This window comes from Podarcis raffonei, chromosome 5 (genome assembly GCF_027172205.1).
Source record: "Podarcis raffonei isolate rPodRaf1 chromosome 5, rPodRaf1.pri, whole genome shotgun sequence".
In the NCBI taxonomy this organism is placed as follows: domain Eukaryota; kingdom Metazoa; phylum Chordata; class Lepidosauria; order Squamata; family Lacertidae; genus Podarcis; species Podarcis raffonei.
Window position 1 is genome coordinate 80,714,812 of NC_070606.1, and position 16,139 is coordinate 80,730,950.

Genomic DNA, 16,139 nt, shown 5'->3' on the forward strand with positions numbered 1-16,139 from the left:
CAAATGTGACACTAGATGGCGATGATGAGCTTATGGCAAATCAAGACATTTTTCAAAACGCTAATAAAAAAAAAAGCATTTTCACAGTGTTTTTATAGGTGTCTAGATTCCACCTATGACTCCAGTCAGAGATCCCGGAGATTCATTGCCCGTCAAAGTAAACAATTGAGGCTTGATGTTCCAGTGGCCTAACTCAGCTTTGTATGTGATTTGCTACTTCACTTCATTTAATCCATTCTCTAAATATATTGCTTACCATTTCCCTTCTAGATGTCCCGGGAAGAGACAGTGTGTAAATATTGCGGAGTCAGCTATTTGATCCTCCATGAGTTTAAGCTGCTGGAAGAGAAAGTAAAAGCAATGGAAGTGAAGGTGAAGTTTTATGAAGGCAGCATAGAACGGGAGAAAACACTTCAAGAAAAACTACAGCAGCTAAATCAAGATTTTGAACAGTGTGCAGCAGCTAGCAAATCAAAAAGAGAAAGGTTGGAATGTGCTATTCGTCCTTGTTTTTTAAAAAGTAACATACTCATTAATGTCATTCAAGGAAAAGCAAACTTTGGCTGTCTTGCCAGATTCAGCTTGCATCCCGATGAATTTATGTTCATTAAACCATAGTTTGACTGATTCTTTAGAGGTCAGTGTCTGTTCCTTGAATTGTTTAGTACCAGTCAGTAACGTCATGGTAGGAAAGTTATTTTAAAGTCTGCTGTCATCAGAGGTGAAACTCCAGTTTAATAATTTTCTTAGCAACCTAAAGGTTTGCCCTGTTGTGAAAAAGACAGGTGAGAATATGATTTTGCCCTTGCAGCTGTAACATGGGAAATTCGAACTCAGTCATGGGTTGGTTTGCGAATCAGAAGCCAACATAGACAAGAGTTTCCCTACTTCCCTTTTGATATAAACGCCCCCTTTCCCTCCCTTGTCGGCTTTAACCATGGGTTAGTGTTACATCTGCACTAACACCAACGATGGTAACTGCTTATCAGGGTTGCAATCTTCATCAGAACTTGAAGCTAGGGTTGAAACAGATTTGCAAACTCAGAGAAGTTGGTTAATGTTAAGCATTTGATATAATTCCAAACTTTGAGACTCCAGAAGGGGAGAGGGGAATTGTATGAGAGAGGTGAAGGGGAGGGGGAGCAGTGCATGTCATATTGACTAGCTTCTGAATTCTAAACCATGTTACACAGAAACATAGAAAGCTGGTTTGCAGGCTATCTATACTGAACACTAATGTCATTTGGCCAGTACTGGTAGCTTTAGGTTACAAATCCTAATACAGATAACACACCTGGCTGAAACAGAAATACCCCTGTACTTGTTTAATTGTATTGAAATGCGAAAGTTTTATCACTCACAACACTGGCCTCTAAAAATCTTTTTGTGGCACCAGATAGACTAGGTATGACATGAGCAATCTCAGCAAATAATAATAATACCTAGCATTTGAATTGGAATGTTGGAAGCACTTCATACATTATCTTAGTAAAACAGTTCTGTAAGGTAGGATAATAATGATTATGAATGATTCCTTGGAATGGCTTTCTATTCTAGATTTGCAGTGGCTTGTGTTTCCCGTTAGAGGTGGTTGTTTCTTTGTTTTTCTGCCACTCACCTCTACTTCCACATCTATTAAGATGGTTCTTGGCATCATATCAAATCAAATATCTTTAATACGGTCAATGACCAGAAAGCAATTTTTAAAAAATATGACATTATAAGTAGTATTGTGCTACAAATAATAGTGGAAATATGGCCAATTCACAGAATTGGTGCTTATATTTATGACTAAGTTTCGACTTTTAAGGTTTTAAGAATTCAATTCAAATGTCACTACTGTTTATTATCGTTCCTTCGATGTTTACAATTTGAACTCCGTTGCTGACATCATTGCTTGTCTTATTCTTGTTGCAATGTAACAGTACTTTGCCACAGGCCTGTTGATTTCAGGCTCTTTGTCAGCTAAGAGGTGTCTGATATAGGTGTCGTCTGTACTCAGTGGCGTAGCGTGGGGGGTGCCAGGGGTGCCGGCCGCACCGGGCGCAACATCTGGGGGGGCGCGAGTCCAGAGGGAAGGGACAAGTTCCTTCCTCCGCTGGGCTCCCCGCCGCCACGGCAGCCTTGCGCCCTAGCGCACGCGCCCCCCGCCGCCACTGCAGCTGCTCTCCACTCACTGCTCGCAGGAGGAGCAGCCGCTGCAGCAGCGCCGCCACCGACGCCTGGCCAGGCAAGGGCAGCCTCCGCACGCCGCCGCCGCCATCCCCTCGGCCCAGCCACAGGCGGCGGCTGCTTCTGCCGACTGGAAGGGAGGAGAGCTCCGAGGGGCCTTGACGCGCCCTGCCCTCCCCAAAACCCTCCGAGACGAAGCCAGCGGGCGAGCGTGGGTCTCCCGGCGGAAGGGGGCGCCGCTGTTTCCGGCTCTCAGCGCAAGTCTCAGCCGCGGGGGGGGGAGGACGGAGCGCGGCTGGAAGCCCCCGGACCCGGCCGGGAGGAGGAGAGGCACTCGCCAAGCCCGGATCTGGAGCGCCTCAGAGCGCGGGCTCCACCTACAGCCCAAGGAGAGGAGGGGGCGGGGAGGCGCCCGAGGGGAGGGGGCTTCGGCTGCCTCGGCCCGTGGGGGCTCCGCAAATAATAAATTTAATAAATTCCTGCTGAGCCTTTGGGGGGGGTCCTTGGCTCCTTCGCTCGCCCCCAGCCCGCCAGCCGCAACATCTGGGGGGGGGCGCACTCGCACTCGAGTGCTAAAATCCACGGGTTAGGGGGCACAAATTACTTGCCTTGCCCCGGGTGCTGACAACCCACGCTACGCCACTGTCTGTACTACGAGGTATTTTCCTCAGAATCGGCTCGATCAGCTCTTTTCTTGAGTCTCGATATAATGGGCAGTATAAAATGACATGCCCGATGGTTTCGATTTCGTTGCTGTTACAGGGACATAATCTTTGTTCGATCGGTATTTTGTTGTATCTTCCCTCTAGGAGAGCTGAAGGGAGAGCGTTAAAGTGGGCCCTGGAAAATGCCCATCAGTGTTTAGCGTTGTGTAGAACTTTGAGATAGTTTGCTAGATGGGGCCTTTGGGAATTGAATAGGAGTTTATAAGTTATTGGAAGTTGATTAAAGTCATTTTGGGCTTCAATGTCCCTGAGTCTTTCTTTGATTATGTTCTTGGCCCTTTCTAAACTTAATAAATACTCTGGGGAGAGACCATATGTGGCCAATTTTCTGAGAGTGCCCTTCAACCAACTAGATTGGAATTTGTCAAGATGCATCAGGGAAAGTAGTCCTACCGGCGAGTTGTTAAGTCTTAGCCAAGTGCATAAGGTTCTTATCCATACTTTGGCTTTGATGCTGTATAAGCCCGCTTCCAATCGTAGGGCGGCGTTTGGGACTCATTTAGGTGTTTGCAGGAGTGATCTAAGGAAACCTGATTGTATCTTTTCATTTGGGTCTAGATTAGAGAGGGAGACGAGTGGTGCGCCGTATAGTATTTGTGCTGTTGGTTTTGCAGCAAATAGTTTAATTGTAGCAGGAATGAAATTTCCTCCCGTTGTACGATGGTATCTTAGAATTGCTGTTGTACTTTTTTGTGCTGTAGAGGAGCTGTAATTTATGTGGGCAGTCTTCTTCCTTGATGCTTGGAATATAACTCCTAGATATTTAAAGCATGTCACTTGTTCAATCTCCTGATTGTCTAATTTCCATCTGTATATTTTTCTTTTGTTAGAGAAAACCATGATTTTTGTTTTTTGGTAGTTCACTGCTAGTTTCTCTTCTCTACAGTATTGGGATAAGCTGTTAAGAGCTCTTTTGAGGCCCTTCTGAGTCTGGGACAGTATAACCGCATCGTCCGCATAGAGTAGGATAGGCAGTTTTTTGTCTGCTAATTTTGGGGCGTGTGTTGTATAATCTTGAAAAATGACAGCATCAGAAAGCCTTATTAGAGGAAACAAGGGTGGGATTGGGTAAATGTGCAGGGCCAGGATCCATTGTATGATAACTAAGGCAGGAACAACAGGACATCAAAACTCAGAGGGGAAAAGGTTAAAAAGAATAGGTTTGAGGCCTGGGTGGACATTTGAGGAAGTGCCTTGTGTACAAAAGATAAGGGGCTATTGATCTTTTCTCTTGAATGCACTGCATTCGGAGCCCAGGTGTTGCCAGACAATTGAGCTGTGGACTTTTCTCCAATTTACAAAGGAAGAGTGCAAAGGTCCTTGAGGCAAGAAACACCTGAAGCAGGGGCGGAGGGGATCTCATTGGGTAAGAAGCCTTGCTAATCACCAGGGGACTCCTGTTTGAGAGCCCCAGCATTAACTGATTTGGCCTTGTTGGTCTATGAAGTTTGGTAAGCTGGTTTCATGTTGATTGAATGGAATATGTGTTTACATTATTTTAAAGTTGCTAGCTGTAGAGCTATGATCTAGCAAGGCCCAGCCAGATACAGGAGTGCTATCTTTGTGAAGTGTGGATCTGGATTTGTACCCCTTCTTCATATATTTGAATGACATTTGATGAATGTGTGACCTCTGACTTGGATACCCTCAGTGTGACTCATTCTCAGAAAAGGCTTGCAGATAGCGCAGCTGGAGGTTTTTATCAAGCACGCAGGATCCTGTAGGCTGTGTTATCTGTTTCAGCAGGTCATACCATGTGGGAAATAGAAATAGTTCCAATTGTTTTGAAAGTACTTTTTGGAAACAGAGCTATTCTCCTAAAACTAGTGTTTCACAAAGCATGGATGTCTCTTTGCTCTTTCGAGCTAATATGCAAACTTGCTGGTCCGCAGACAGCTCAGGTTTCTTGCATGGGAACATGCTTCTCAATATAGTTATTTAGTCAGGGGTAGATGTTATTCTATAATTGGATTCTATCACACTTGAACTGTTATCCGTGTAAAAATCTCCATTATCTTTTGACAATGTGGACTTGTTTTAAGAAAATTGATGCTACGTTAAATCTGTTGTTCTTTAAGGTGCCAAAGGTTTGTTGCTTTTGCTGCAGCAGGCTAATATAGCTATCCCTCTTGAGTGCTCTTTATTTGTAATTTACAAATTACTGATATTTCTGTCCTACAAACTCCTGTGTATAATTTTAATATGTAATCTGAAAGCTGTCACTTGTGTTCTGTACCAAGATATAACCTAGTGACAGGAAGCATGAGAAACATCATTGTTTTCCTTTTCAATGTATTGTTTTAGATTTAGCTGACTGAGCTTTATCTGACCCATATCTTTGTCAATGTGCTTATCGGCATGTATGTCCTCCCTGAAGGAGGAAATGTTGTGTCTGACAACCCTAGACTGTGAGACTGTGCTATTCTTTTCCAGTGGTTTGCACTACAGTGAGAGAAAACTTGTTGCTACAGTGGTACCTCTGGTTACGTCCTTACTGCGTTCCGGACGTCAGTTCTTAACCTGAAACTGTTCTTAACCTGAGGTACCACTTTAGCTAATGGGGCCTCACACTGCAGCTGCGCCACCGGCGCACGATTTCTGTTCTCATCCTGAGGTCTTAACCCAAGGTACTACTTCCGGGTTAGTGGAGTTTGTAACCCGAAGTGTTTGTAACCCGAGGTACCACTGTAGTCCAAAGCTAATTGCTGACACAAGAAACTTAATATGTTCCTTGTTTTGAACAACTGCTAAGCAAAACTCAAAGTCACTTAAGCTCTAGAAAGAAACGGGCAAACCTAGCACAGGATGGCTTGCACACAGACAGGAAAATTTCAAAGCTCAGAGCCAAACACATTTGTGATTCTGAGAAGGATTTCTTTTACACAATTATCACCTTATGTCACCGAAAAACCTGATAAGATACAACAGTAACCCTGATTAAACAGTATTGTTCTTCTAGGCACTGTATTTTAGTGTTTGCATATATTAATAAATCAATGCCTCCAAAAATATTATTGAAGGAATTGCTTTGTGTTGAATAAGATTATATCAATACAAATCACAGTTTCAGATGACTGACAAATCACAATTCGGAATTCTGCTTATTTTGCACATCAAATATCCATATACTTGCTAATCTAAGACTAATCTTATTTATTTTAAAACTATAGCCAGCTTTCCAGCTTTCAATTTCTCCACTGATTGTGTGTGCATGTGAAGAAGTCAAGTTTGCCATTGCCTGTCATATACAATACATAGGCCTGGCCAATTAGCTCTGTGCACCCAGGGCAGCTTTGGGGTGTGTTCCTGGAAGATCAGCCCATGCTGCAGGGAAATCAACTTTTGAAACTGTCATTGCATAGGAGGTGTTGGGGAGAGAAATCCTGCCAGCCTAGGCTTCTCTACAGATGGTTCCCAACTACACTTCTCATCTACCTTTGGAAGCAGGCCTTCAGTTTCTTTATGTGTGCAAATACAAGTCTGTGTATGAAATTGAAAATGAATGTGGTCGCTAAGGTCCCCTAACAAGATTGTATGGTGTTTGCTAACCATTTACACAGCCTTGAGGAAGGACCCGTCATTTTTTCCTGGATTAGATGCCTGCTGACCTCTTTTTCTCCTGCCTTCTATTTTCCTTATCAGCACTGGTTCTCAAGATATCTCGCTTTGTGCCAATTTATCCTGTGTTTAGCAGATGACCATATGCTGGCTGTGATAGCAAGATGTTCAGTTTCACAGTTTATGTGAACTGTGCAAGTGCAGAGGAGATCAGCATGTTCTTAGTTGTTATTCCCCCCCCCCTTTAGTGCCCAGAGTTAATTATCCATGGAGCATAGTATCCTTTTCATGGTTTCATGTGCTAAAAATTAGGAAAGTGACAAAGAGTTTTCTTTCTCCAGTTTGACTTTTTGATGTGGGAAACACAGCCAGGAGGACATGGTTTTGTTGCACATTTGAACCAAAAAAATTATAACCAACCTTTGTCATTAAAGCACTGTGCTTTCCCTTGACACCAAGATGCACTGTTCAAGTTGTCATGACTTACCAGTATTTTCATACTCTCATAGAGTCAAATAAATATATTGCTGAGAAAAGCAGGCAGGTCTTAAGAAAATGAAGTAATCTCACCTGTTATGAACAGGCCTGTGAGGGCAGTTTGAGGGGAGCATATCATGACTCAGCAGTTGACCATATGTTTACATGCAGGAGGTCCCATGTTTAATCCTTGGTTTCTCTCCAGTTAAAAACATCTCAGACTAATGGACCAGAGGTGGTTTGTCTCAATATTCAGCAGCTGCAGCTTCATAGAAGTTTGAGGAGTCTGACTTTCTTCCTCAGAAGCCTAAGAAACAAAAAACTCTTCTGGAAGGTACTTGATTTAGGTCTTCACAGCAAAACAACCAGAAGTCCTGCAGCTCCTTAAAGGCTTGTTTTATTTAAAGCAGTGGTTCTCAAACTTTATTCTCTGTGCCACACTTTCAGGGGAAAAATTTGCTTGTACCACACCATATTTCTTATTTTTAAGAAATATATTGGAAAACAAAAAGATCTCAACTAGGATTGTCCTCAGTATCACGTGATGCTCCTGCTCTCATTTTGAAAAGATCTATCCATATTGTGCAAAAAAATAAGAATCATACTATACTGTACTATACTGAAATGTTTAAATGCTTCTTTGATTGTCTTTGAATCTTCCTGCCACACTTGCCATCCTCCCCTGCCACACCTTTTGAGAACCACTGATTTAAAGCATTTTTACCCTGTTCTTCATCTGCAAAGGCTCCCAGTTTGACTTACAACGATTAAAAATAGGACAGTTCTCAGGCTTACAATACTTTGAACAATAACAGCATAAGAAGAACAGGGATTGGGAGGAAGGAGAGGGGAAAGCAAACACAGGCACTAGTTTTCAGTTACAAAGTTCTTATGATGAGCAGCTGGAAAGGAAACAGTTCAAGGAAAGGAGAAAGAGGCCAAAGTTGGTGGCTTATCAACTGAGTTTATAGAGTGGGCCTTCTCCCTCCCTCCCTCCCTTTGCCTGCAGCCTGACTTAATGGCTGCTGCCAGGTGATAACTGAGGGAGTGGAAAAGCCAGCTGAAGCTGGCTTCTCAGCAGAGCTTATGGAGTGGCCCTGCTTCCCTTAACTGTAACCCAATGGACTATTTAATGGCACAAGCTTTTGTGGACTAGAGTCACCTTGTAAGCTGCATGATTAGTCTAAGACAGGGGTCAGCAAACTTTTTCAGCAGGGGGCCAGTCCACTGTCCCTCAGACCTTGTGGGGGGCCGGACTATATTTTGAAGGGAAAAAATGAACAAATTCCTATGCCCCACAAATAACCCAGAGATGCATTTTAAATAAAAATACATATTCTACTCATGTAAAAACACACGGATTCCCGGACCGTGCACAGGCCGGATTTATAAGGCGATTGGGCTGGATCCACCCCCCAGGCCTTAGTTTGCCTACTCATGACTTGGGTAGGCAACCTAAGGCCCGGGGGCGGGATCCACCCCAAGCACTTTCTAAATCCAGCCCGCGGACGGTCTGGGAATCAACGTGTTTTTACATGAGTAGAATGTGTCCTTTTATTTACACCTCTGGGTTATTTGTGGGGCCTGCCGGGTGTTTTTACATGAGTAGAATGTGTGCTTTTATTTAAAATGCACCTCTGGGTTATTTGTGGGGCATAGGAATTCGTTCATTTCCCCCCCAAAAAATATAGTCTGCCCCCCCCCACAAGGTCTGAGGGACAGTGGACCAGCCCCCTGTTTGCTGAGACCTGGTCTAAGATGTTACAGAATATTAAACCAGTATCACCCAATCTTAAGCCATGTTTGTCTCTCTTTCACTGAAGGAAGGCAACTTGCAAACGGAAAGTGAAGGAAACTTCCTTCACTTCCCTGGACACTAAGCTTGGGAGAGTGTCCACTACTTTGCCCTTACTCTTACCCCATTGCAAATGGTTTCCCCCAAACAGAGGTTGCAAGGCCACCTGTCATGTACAATCTAGTTGAGATTCCTGCATTGCAGAGGGTTTGACTAGATGACCCTTGGAATCCCTTCCAACTCTGCAATTCTGTATGTTTCCCTGAAAATTCGGGGGGGGGGGGCGGGTTCCCCAGTTCTAGTCTACACCACACTGCCTCTTGGAAATTCAACTATGCCTTGAGAACAGCCACTGTCATGTAAACCTTATGTTTGTTTTCTTTTTTTCTCAATCACACTGGGAGATCCTCAAAGAGGTGTGTTCCTACTTGGGAGAAGGAATGGACCAGCCAACTTCAGAAGTGCTGATCTAAAAATAATTGATTATACTCACTTCTTTATTGCACACCCAGTAAGAATTATGTCATGTACAATTTTCAGCTAAACTGGGAGAGCTGGCTGTTCTTTTCAAGGCATTCCCGAGAGATATTTATCACCCAATCCTGGGAATCAGACAAAAAAAGTGCTATTTTTTTGGCAAAAGAAAATGTGACGAAATTGTTGGTGGTTCATTTTCCTGTTTATTTTTCAAAAGGGACACAGTATGTAATTTATGGGTATCAAATGTTAGCCTGAATTGTTGCAGTAAAATGCTGATGAATATAATTACTTTATAAGGAACAATAAGCTCAGTTCAAGAAGTGTCACTGCAAGTTTTATTAGCTTAAGTAATTCAGTTTTCAAAAGCTACCAGTCTCTGGTGTTGCTAAAGGCCTCTGTTGGCAAGGAATTGCTGGTGTGCATATTAATGGTGTAACCCTATACTTCCTTATTATATTTTATACTGCCTTGAATAAAGATTAGATACATGTGTTTCATTTCAAAAACTTTCAGTATGTTTGATTAAAATGTCCAAGGAGAAGGACATTCAGTTCTGCCTTTAATAACGTTTAGCACCTTATTCAGAGGATCCTGCTAACATCGGTCATTTTCATCAAAAGCCTGTTCACACACATTAAATTTTAGGGAGAACTCTCCAGCTGGTACAAGTCTTCAGTGTACAGATTGCATGTGTTTTATTAAACTAATGTCTTAATCCCATCCTTCTTCCAAAGACAGCATACATTATACACCCCCCCCCGTCAACAACCCTGTGTGTAGGGTTGGGTAGACAGAATGACTGGTCCAAGATCACTGCAAGCTTCATCATGGAATCCAGGTTTCTTCAGTTGTGGTCTGACTCTCCTAACCACTACCATGCTGGCTCCATACTGTTCTCATTGGCCATTCTGTTTTTTTGAAGTGAAATCTTTTTGGGGTCCAGTCAAGTGGTCAAGGTCAGGCTACTGAAAAATAACATAGGGGCTTCTCCATATTTTGGAGATGCATGAGTACACAGAAATGCATACATTTGTGAATTAAATAAAGTGGTTTTTAGGCGACTAAATCCTACTTGGAGTAGACCCACTGAAATTAATGGACATGATGACATTGTTGTTGTTTAGTTGTTTAGTCGTGTCCGACTTTTCGTGACCCCATGGACCAGAGCACGCCAGGCACTCCTGTCTTCCACTGCCTCCCGCAGTTTGGTCAAACTCATGCTGGTAGCTTCGAGAACACTATCCAACCATATCGCCCTCTGTCGTCCCCTTCTCCTTGTGCCCTCCATCTTTTCCAGCATCAAGGTCTTTTCCAGGGAGTCTTCTCTTCTCATGAGGTGGCCAAAGTATTGGAGCCTCAGCTTCAGGATCTGTCCTTCCAGTGAGCACTCAGGGCTGATTTCCTTAAGAATGGATAGGTTTGATCTTCTTACAGTCCATGGGACTCTCAAGAGTCTCCTCCAGCACCATAATTCAAAAGCATTAATTAGTTCTGTTTATTTCATTGAGGCTGCTCTGAGTAGAGCTTCATGGGATGCAACCCCCTGACTTCTAGCCTGGATAGCTCAGTTAGTTAGAGTGTGGTGCTGATAACGCCGGTGTTGGAGGTTCGATCCCTGTGTGGGACAGCTGCATATTCCAGCATTGCAGGGGATTGAAGTAGATGATCCTCAGGGTTCCTCCCAGCTCTATAACTCTATGATTCTATGATTCTCTTAAAAAGTGAAAACTGCTTGATAAGCTATCTAAGGGCATCTGATTGGCAGAAGCTGGACACCAGAGAAAAGGGCACAGCATAAGACTGTGCTATTCACACACAATAGTTCTTACATCCTTTGGATCTGCTGATCGCGTCTGGTATTTCAGCACGTTTGCAGCTTCAGTGGGATGTGTTTTATAGGGTAAAGAAATGTACTCCATTGTGAGAGGTTTAACAAGGAACACCAAGGCTAGGGACAGATAGCTTTTTAAAGGTTTGCATGTGATTTAAGAGGTTTCACTTTTCATGTTGTATTATTCATGTAGGAAATTGGTTTTTTATCAGGAAAAGAGCCCTTATTGTCTATCCAGTTTAGTATTGCCTACTCTGACAGCTAGGGACTCTCCAGGGTTTCAGGCAGAGGTTTTTCACATCACTTGCTACCTGATCTTTTTAACTGGAGAAGGTGCTTGTGATCAGACCTGAAACTTTCTGCAAACAAAGCATATGCTGTACCACTGATATGGACCCTCCCCATATTTTCCTTTTGTCCTACTGTTGCCTCAGGTCAAACCAGTTTTGCAGGTTTCTGGAGTACAGAAAACTTGCAAATTGGTTTACCTGAGCTGAAAGTGGGGTAAATTAACACACCAGCTTTTTTCAGCCATTCAGAGCTGGAGATGATGAACATGGTGATGATGGTGGAACATCTTGATAGCAGGCTGCGCTCCCAAACTACACACTGGCTTGCATCCAGACTAAGGGTTGTATCTAGTATGTATCATACTCAGCAGACTCATTGAAATTAATGGACATAACCAACTTGTCTCTTTATTTCGGCACATCTTCTCTGAGTAGAACTTAGGTGGATCACAACCCCAAATGAGTTGAACTGGGTCCCGTTGACATCAGTGTAAAAAATCACGGCTAAGTCACCATTAAAATCAACTTAGTGTAGATTCAAGCTGTTCACAAAACACCCCTGTGCATAGTGGACATATGTTGATTTGGGGCAGTGGCTGCTCCCTCCCATGCACATTAACCCCCTTTTGAATGCATGAAAATGGCTAGCATGAATCATTTTCAAACTACCTTCAGCTGCCTTTAAAAAGCCAGTTCTGGTTGTCATGAAGGTACCACAAAGAGATGGCTTTACAAAGTGTCTAGCAGACCTTTATTTACCAACAGAAATGAATGAATGAATGAATGAATGAATGAGCGAGCCAGTAATCTAAGGCAGGTTGTCTTTGTATGACTGAGTGGTCAGTTCTTCAGTATTCCATGTGTTGTATTCTACTAAAGGAATATCCACAGTAGACCCGCTGAAATGAGTGAACTTAAATTAGTTACATCTGCAAGTATGACTTAGCTGCCCTGCCCCACCGTAGCAGGGATGAGCAGCGGGGCTACAGATGTGACAGTGGCTATGTCACTGTCCCCCCGCTGCCTACCAGGGCTTTGAATTGTAGTCTAAGAACGTTAACCACCTCCAGACTTTTAGTTTAATCACCAGGCTTTTAATTAATTGATAAACAGTCTTAAATTTAAATAAACTGTATGTAATCCGAATCTCGAATGCCTTTTGTGGTTATTGAAAGAGGTGTAAAATATCTTACAATTAATTAGTTTTTAAATTTGCTGTTAAGTTTTGCTGCACCGCCGCCGCCGCCACCCTCCCCTTATTCTTCCTGCCAAAGCAAAATCATGCCAGTTTCCGGCTGTAAGAATATAGGGAAATGAAGATGAAAATCCTTCTGCTTTAAAACTGTGCAGTGATCAAAAGATAATGGAAAGATCTGCTGTGCCAGCAAAAGAAAAGAAAAGAAGAAGCACTTATGTTGGAGCATTCTATCTGCTGAGTAGAAGATGCTGAGCAAAACATGACTTTACAACTGGTGTTAAAGGCAGATATGTCAGTACAATATTTACAAGCAGGATGCCGGGGTGTTCCCCCATCCCTCACTGTATCATCAGGTCTTTAACAATAGCCTTTCAGGGCTTTAGTTCACATGTCTAGTGCAACGTTCTTCCACTGCATCAGCAGCTGCCCTTCCATGAACAGAAGATGCTTTTTTTCTCAAGGAAGGGTACTTTTGGATCCAAGGCATTGATTTCTTATTAGGCAGATGGTGGTATTACCTTTTTTTAACTCCCTCCTTCTTTTTTAACTTCTTATAGGATAAAAACTTTATCTCTGGAGCTTGAAAATAAGCAAGCAGCACTACAAAATCTAAATGAACAGATGAAGAGCCTCCAGAAGGAGAATGAAGTTTCATGCAGACAAACACAGCTGTTGCGGTAAGAAATTTCAGAAGGCAGTACGTAGGAGAACTAACTTTTTTGTGATGCACGCAGTAGGATATATCTGGTAAAATCATAACATTAGCTGCCACATGTTTTTCTTGAAATGCTTCATTCCTATGATTTTCTGTAAACTATGATTAGTAGATCAGGTGTGTTATATTTGTATTTGGGAACTATGGCTTGTTCCAATCAAAGTTAGTTTAAACAAATCATGATTAAATGGTGGTTTCAGATTTTGGTTTGTTAATAAACTTTAATTAGAAAAACCACCATTTTCTGAGTTTGTGGTTCTAAAGTGAATTTGGAACCTTTCACTCACCTTCTGTCACATAGGGAGAAGTAAAGGTAAAAAGTACACACCCAAGGGCTCACTGTGGCTTTTTCCCAGTCAATCACAACGTAGGTAATCATGTGACCCATGTCATAGGTTGCATCCAGATGTTATGATGTCAAACAAGCAGGTAGCATTCTGGTTTGCAAGCAATCACAAATAACAGATTGTATGTTCAAGTGAAAGTATATTTTGCTGTAACCTGGGATCAGAACTTCCTCATAGGGGAAGAAGGGGGACTGCCATTTGGGGAAGAAAGCAAAAAGACACATAGATATCTCCACATGCATTTCTGGGTTGGAGTTATAGTGGGTCTGAATTCTTTACTTCACCCCGTCCATGACCCCAAAGTGTATTTTTTTAATTGTGTCCAATATTTTCTAGTGTTCATTATTTCTAGCTCTATAACCTTCTAAATAGATTAAATATTGGCAATGTCCAATGTTTGTGTGCCCAAGAGTTATCTAATAGTGATGCAGCTGAGAAGTGAAGCATACATAGTCTTCTGTTGTCGACTGCTATCCTAAATTGAGCTTTGTGCTCCTGTCATCACTGTCCAACTTCCTGAAAGCCTCTTTGTCTACCTATGTGTGCCTCTGCTTTTGCTGCTCTACCCAGCTCCCCCTTAACCAGCCTGCTTACTTCTTCTCTCAATTCCCTAGTCTAGCACATAATCCCTGGAAACCTCCTGCACTGGACCACAACAAATCACCATGGTATTTCCCCATCTTCTCCCTTGATCCCAGTTTGTGGCTGGGAGTAAAAAGGAGAATGGCTTCAGCAAACTGAAAGCCCTCACACAGCAATTCCCTACAAGTGCCTTCATTAATACACATTCATTTGTTTAACTGTGTAGAGCTATACTTCATGAGCCAAAGTTTGGCCATCTCTACCACAAATCAAGATTTTTGACAGACTGATGTCTTTCCAAATCAGAAAATTATCCAAAAATGCAAGATGCCTACAAATTGTTTGGCATTAAAAAAAATAACCCATGAAAATTATGTCTGAATATTAGCTGTAATCTTTTGTAGAACACCCATTTTGTCCAAACAATGATATAATTCTAAAAAATCATGCAAGTTAAATTCAAAAGTGCATGTGCTAGGTATGCCAGCTGCACAATGGTATTTGGTAAAGATAGTCATAATTGCCATATGAAGCTTAGCTGAAAATGTTGAAACATATTCCAAGTATTGATGAATCCAACTGCAAGGCAGAAAACTCAGTTAGCTTCTTTTATTGATATAAATCAATGATTTTTTAAAATGCTTCTTTTTCAAAGTGCTATTTTGTTTTTAAAAAACCATTTACCAATTAGTTCTTCTTTTCCTTTTTGGCAGAAAAACATTGGAACGACATAAATTCATCCTAAAGAAAGCCTTTGTTCTCCTTCCCTTTATCAAAGGAGAGGTACACAGTGTTAAAGGAGGAATATTTGACTTTCTCAGCCAATGGAGTGCACTCAAAGGAGAGATTTTTTTACACATAAAAAAGATTAATTTAACAGCATTGACAGGTAAATTACCAGATTACAACTTTCCCCAGCATCTGATTCTTGGTCATTTCTACAGACTTTTAATAGTGATTTACACTTCTGATTTATTTTGTCTTCGCAGCACCCTTGTAAAGTATATCAGACTAAAAACTAGTTATTGCTGAGGCAGTAAACCTGTGCACTGCCCCGTACTACTTTAGATGGTCGGCTGCGATATGATGGGATCTTTAATTATAATAATGCTACAGAGAAAGCGAGATGTCAGAGAGAAGCCTTGTGCCCCAGCCTCACTGAAATCTGTTTTCCTATGCAAAGGTGCTTTTTAAAGAAAGTTTTTTAGTTATCACTGGGCATTTAGTCTTGTGAGTTGAAATGGGTACAGCCTTAGCAAGGGCTTCCCACATCAATGAGGTCTCGGCGTCGAAGAGAATGGCTTCCTCGAGCTTCATAGCTGAGCTCTGATTTGAGTCCAGGTCTCTAAAATTGAAACTCAGTCCTCTCCCTTCCCTGCCAGCTTTTGCCCACAAAAATTAGCTGCATGCAGTAGCTTATGACTGTTGACCGTTTTTTATGGGTCACGTTGAAATGACTTGAACAAAATCCAACACAGGGAATTTTCTGCCTCACAGGAAAAACAACTGTCATCCTTCCCCTTAAGTCTTAGAGATGAACGGTCATGGAATCTGAAGTCTCCAAAGGCGCCTCAAGGGGTAGGCAATGGGAGAACTCGCTGTGCTCTCGTTCGCAAAGGGCAAAAGAGGCACATTGGCAGGATGCTGCTTCTGCCACTGCTGTTCTCTCTGTTTCCAGGTGATCTCAGGTTCTTGTGCAAGTGTTAAATTCACTGCAGCTTTTCAGAACAAAATAGCAGGATATAGGGATATGAGTGAATTATTTTGACATTGGGCCCCGGCCAGACATCTGACTAGATAATATATGTTATAAGAAAATCCATTTTAATGTTGTTTTGCCCTAGATATATGTGACCCTGATTCTTTTTTATGCAATTTTTTTATTTTTGTAATTTGCATGAAATCCCAGATCCTCCTATTCAGATGTGTTGTTATTTTGGTCAGTTAATTACGGAGGGTTTTGTAAAAG

The 16,139-nt window shown here is 42.2% G+C and overlaps 1 protein-coding gene across 6 annotated transcripts in view; it reads left to right on the plus strand.

Moving 5' to 3' along the window:
• Positions 1 to 16,139, plus strand: part of LEKR1 (leucine, glutamate and lysine rich 1) — a 73,172-nt gene that overhangs the window by 14,538 nt on the left and 42,495 nt on the right. For 4 of the 6 annotated variants that reach the window (XM_053390351.1, XM_053390350.1, XM_053390353.1 and 1 more), the window contains exons 3-5: positions 271 to 485; positions 13,084 to 13,203; positions 14,884 to 15,059. In XM_053390351.1, the coding sequence (XP_053246326.1) occupies positions 271 to 485; positions 13,084 to 13,203; positions 14,884 to 15,059 (511 nt within the window). Of the gene's footprint in view, positions 1 to 270; positions 486 to 3,911; positions 4,349 to 13,083; positions 13,204 to 14,883; positions 15,060 to 16,139 lie in introns of those variants that run through there. The other 2 variants (XM_053390356.1, XM_053390355.1) reach the window with 2 other exon arrangements.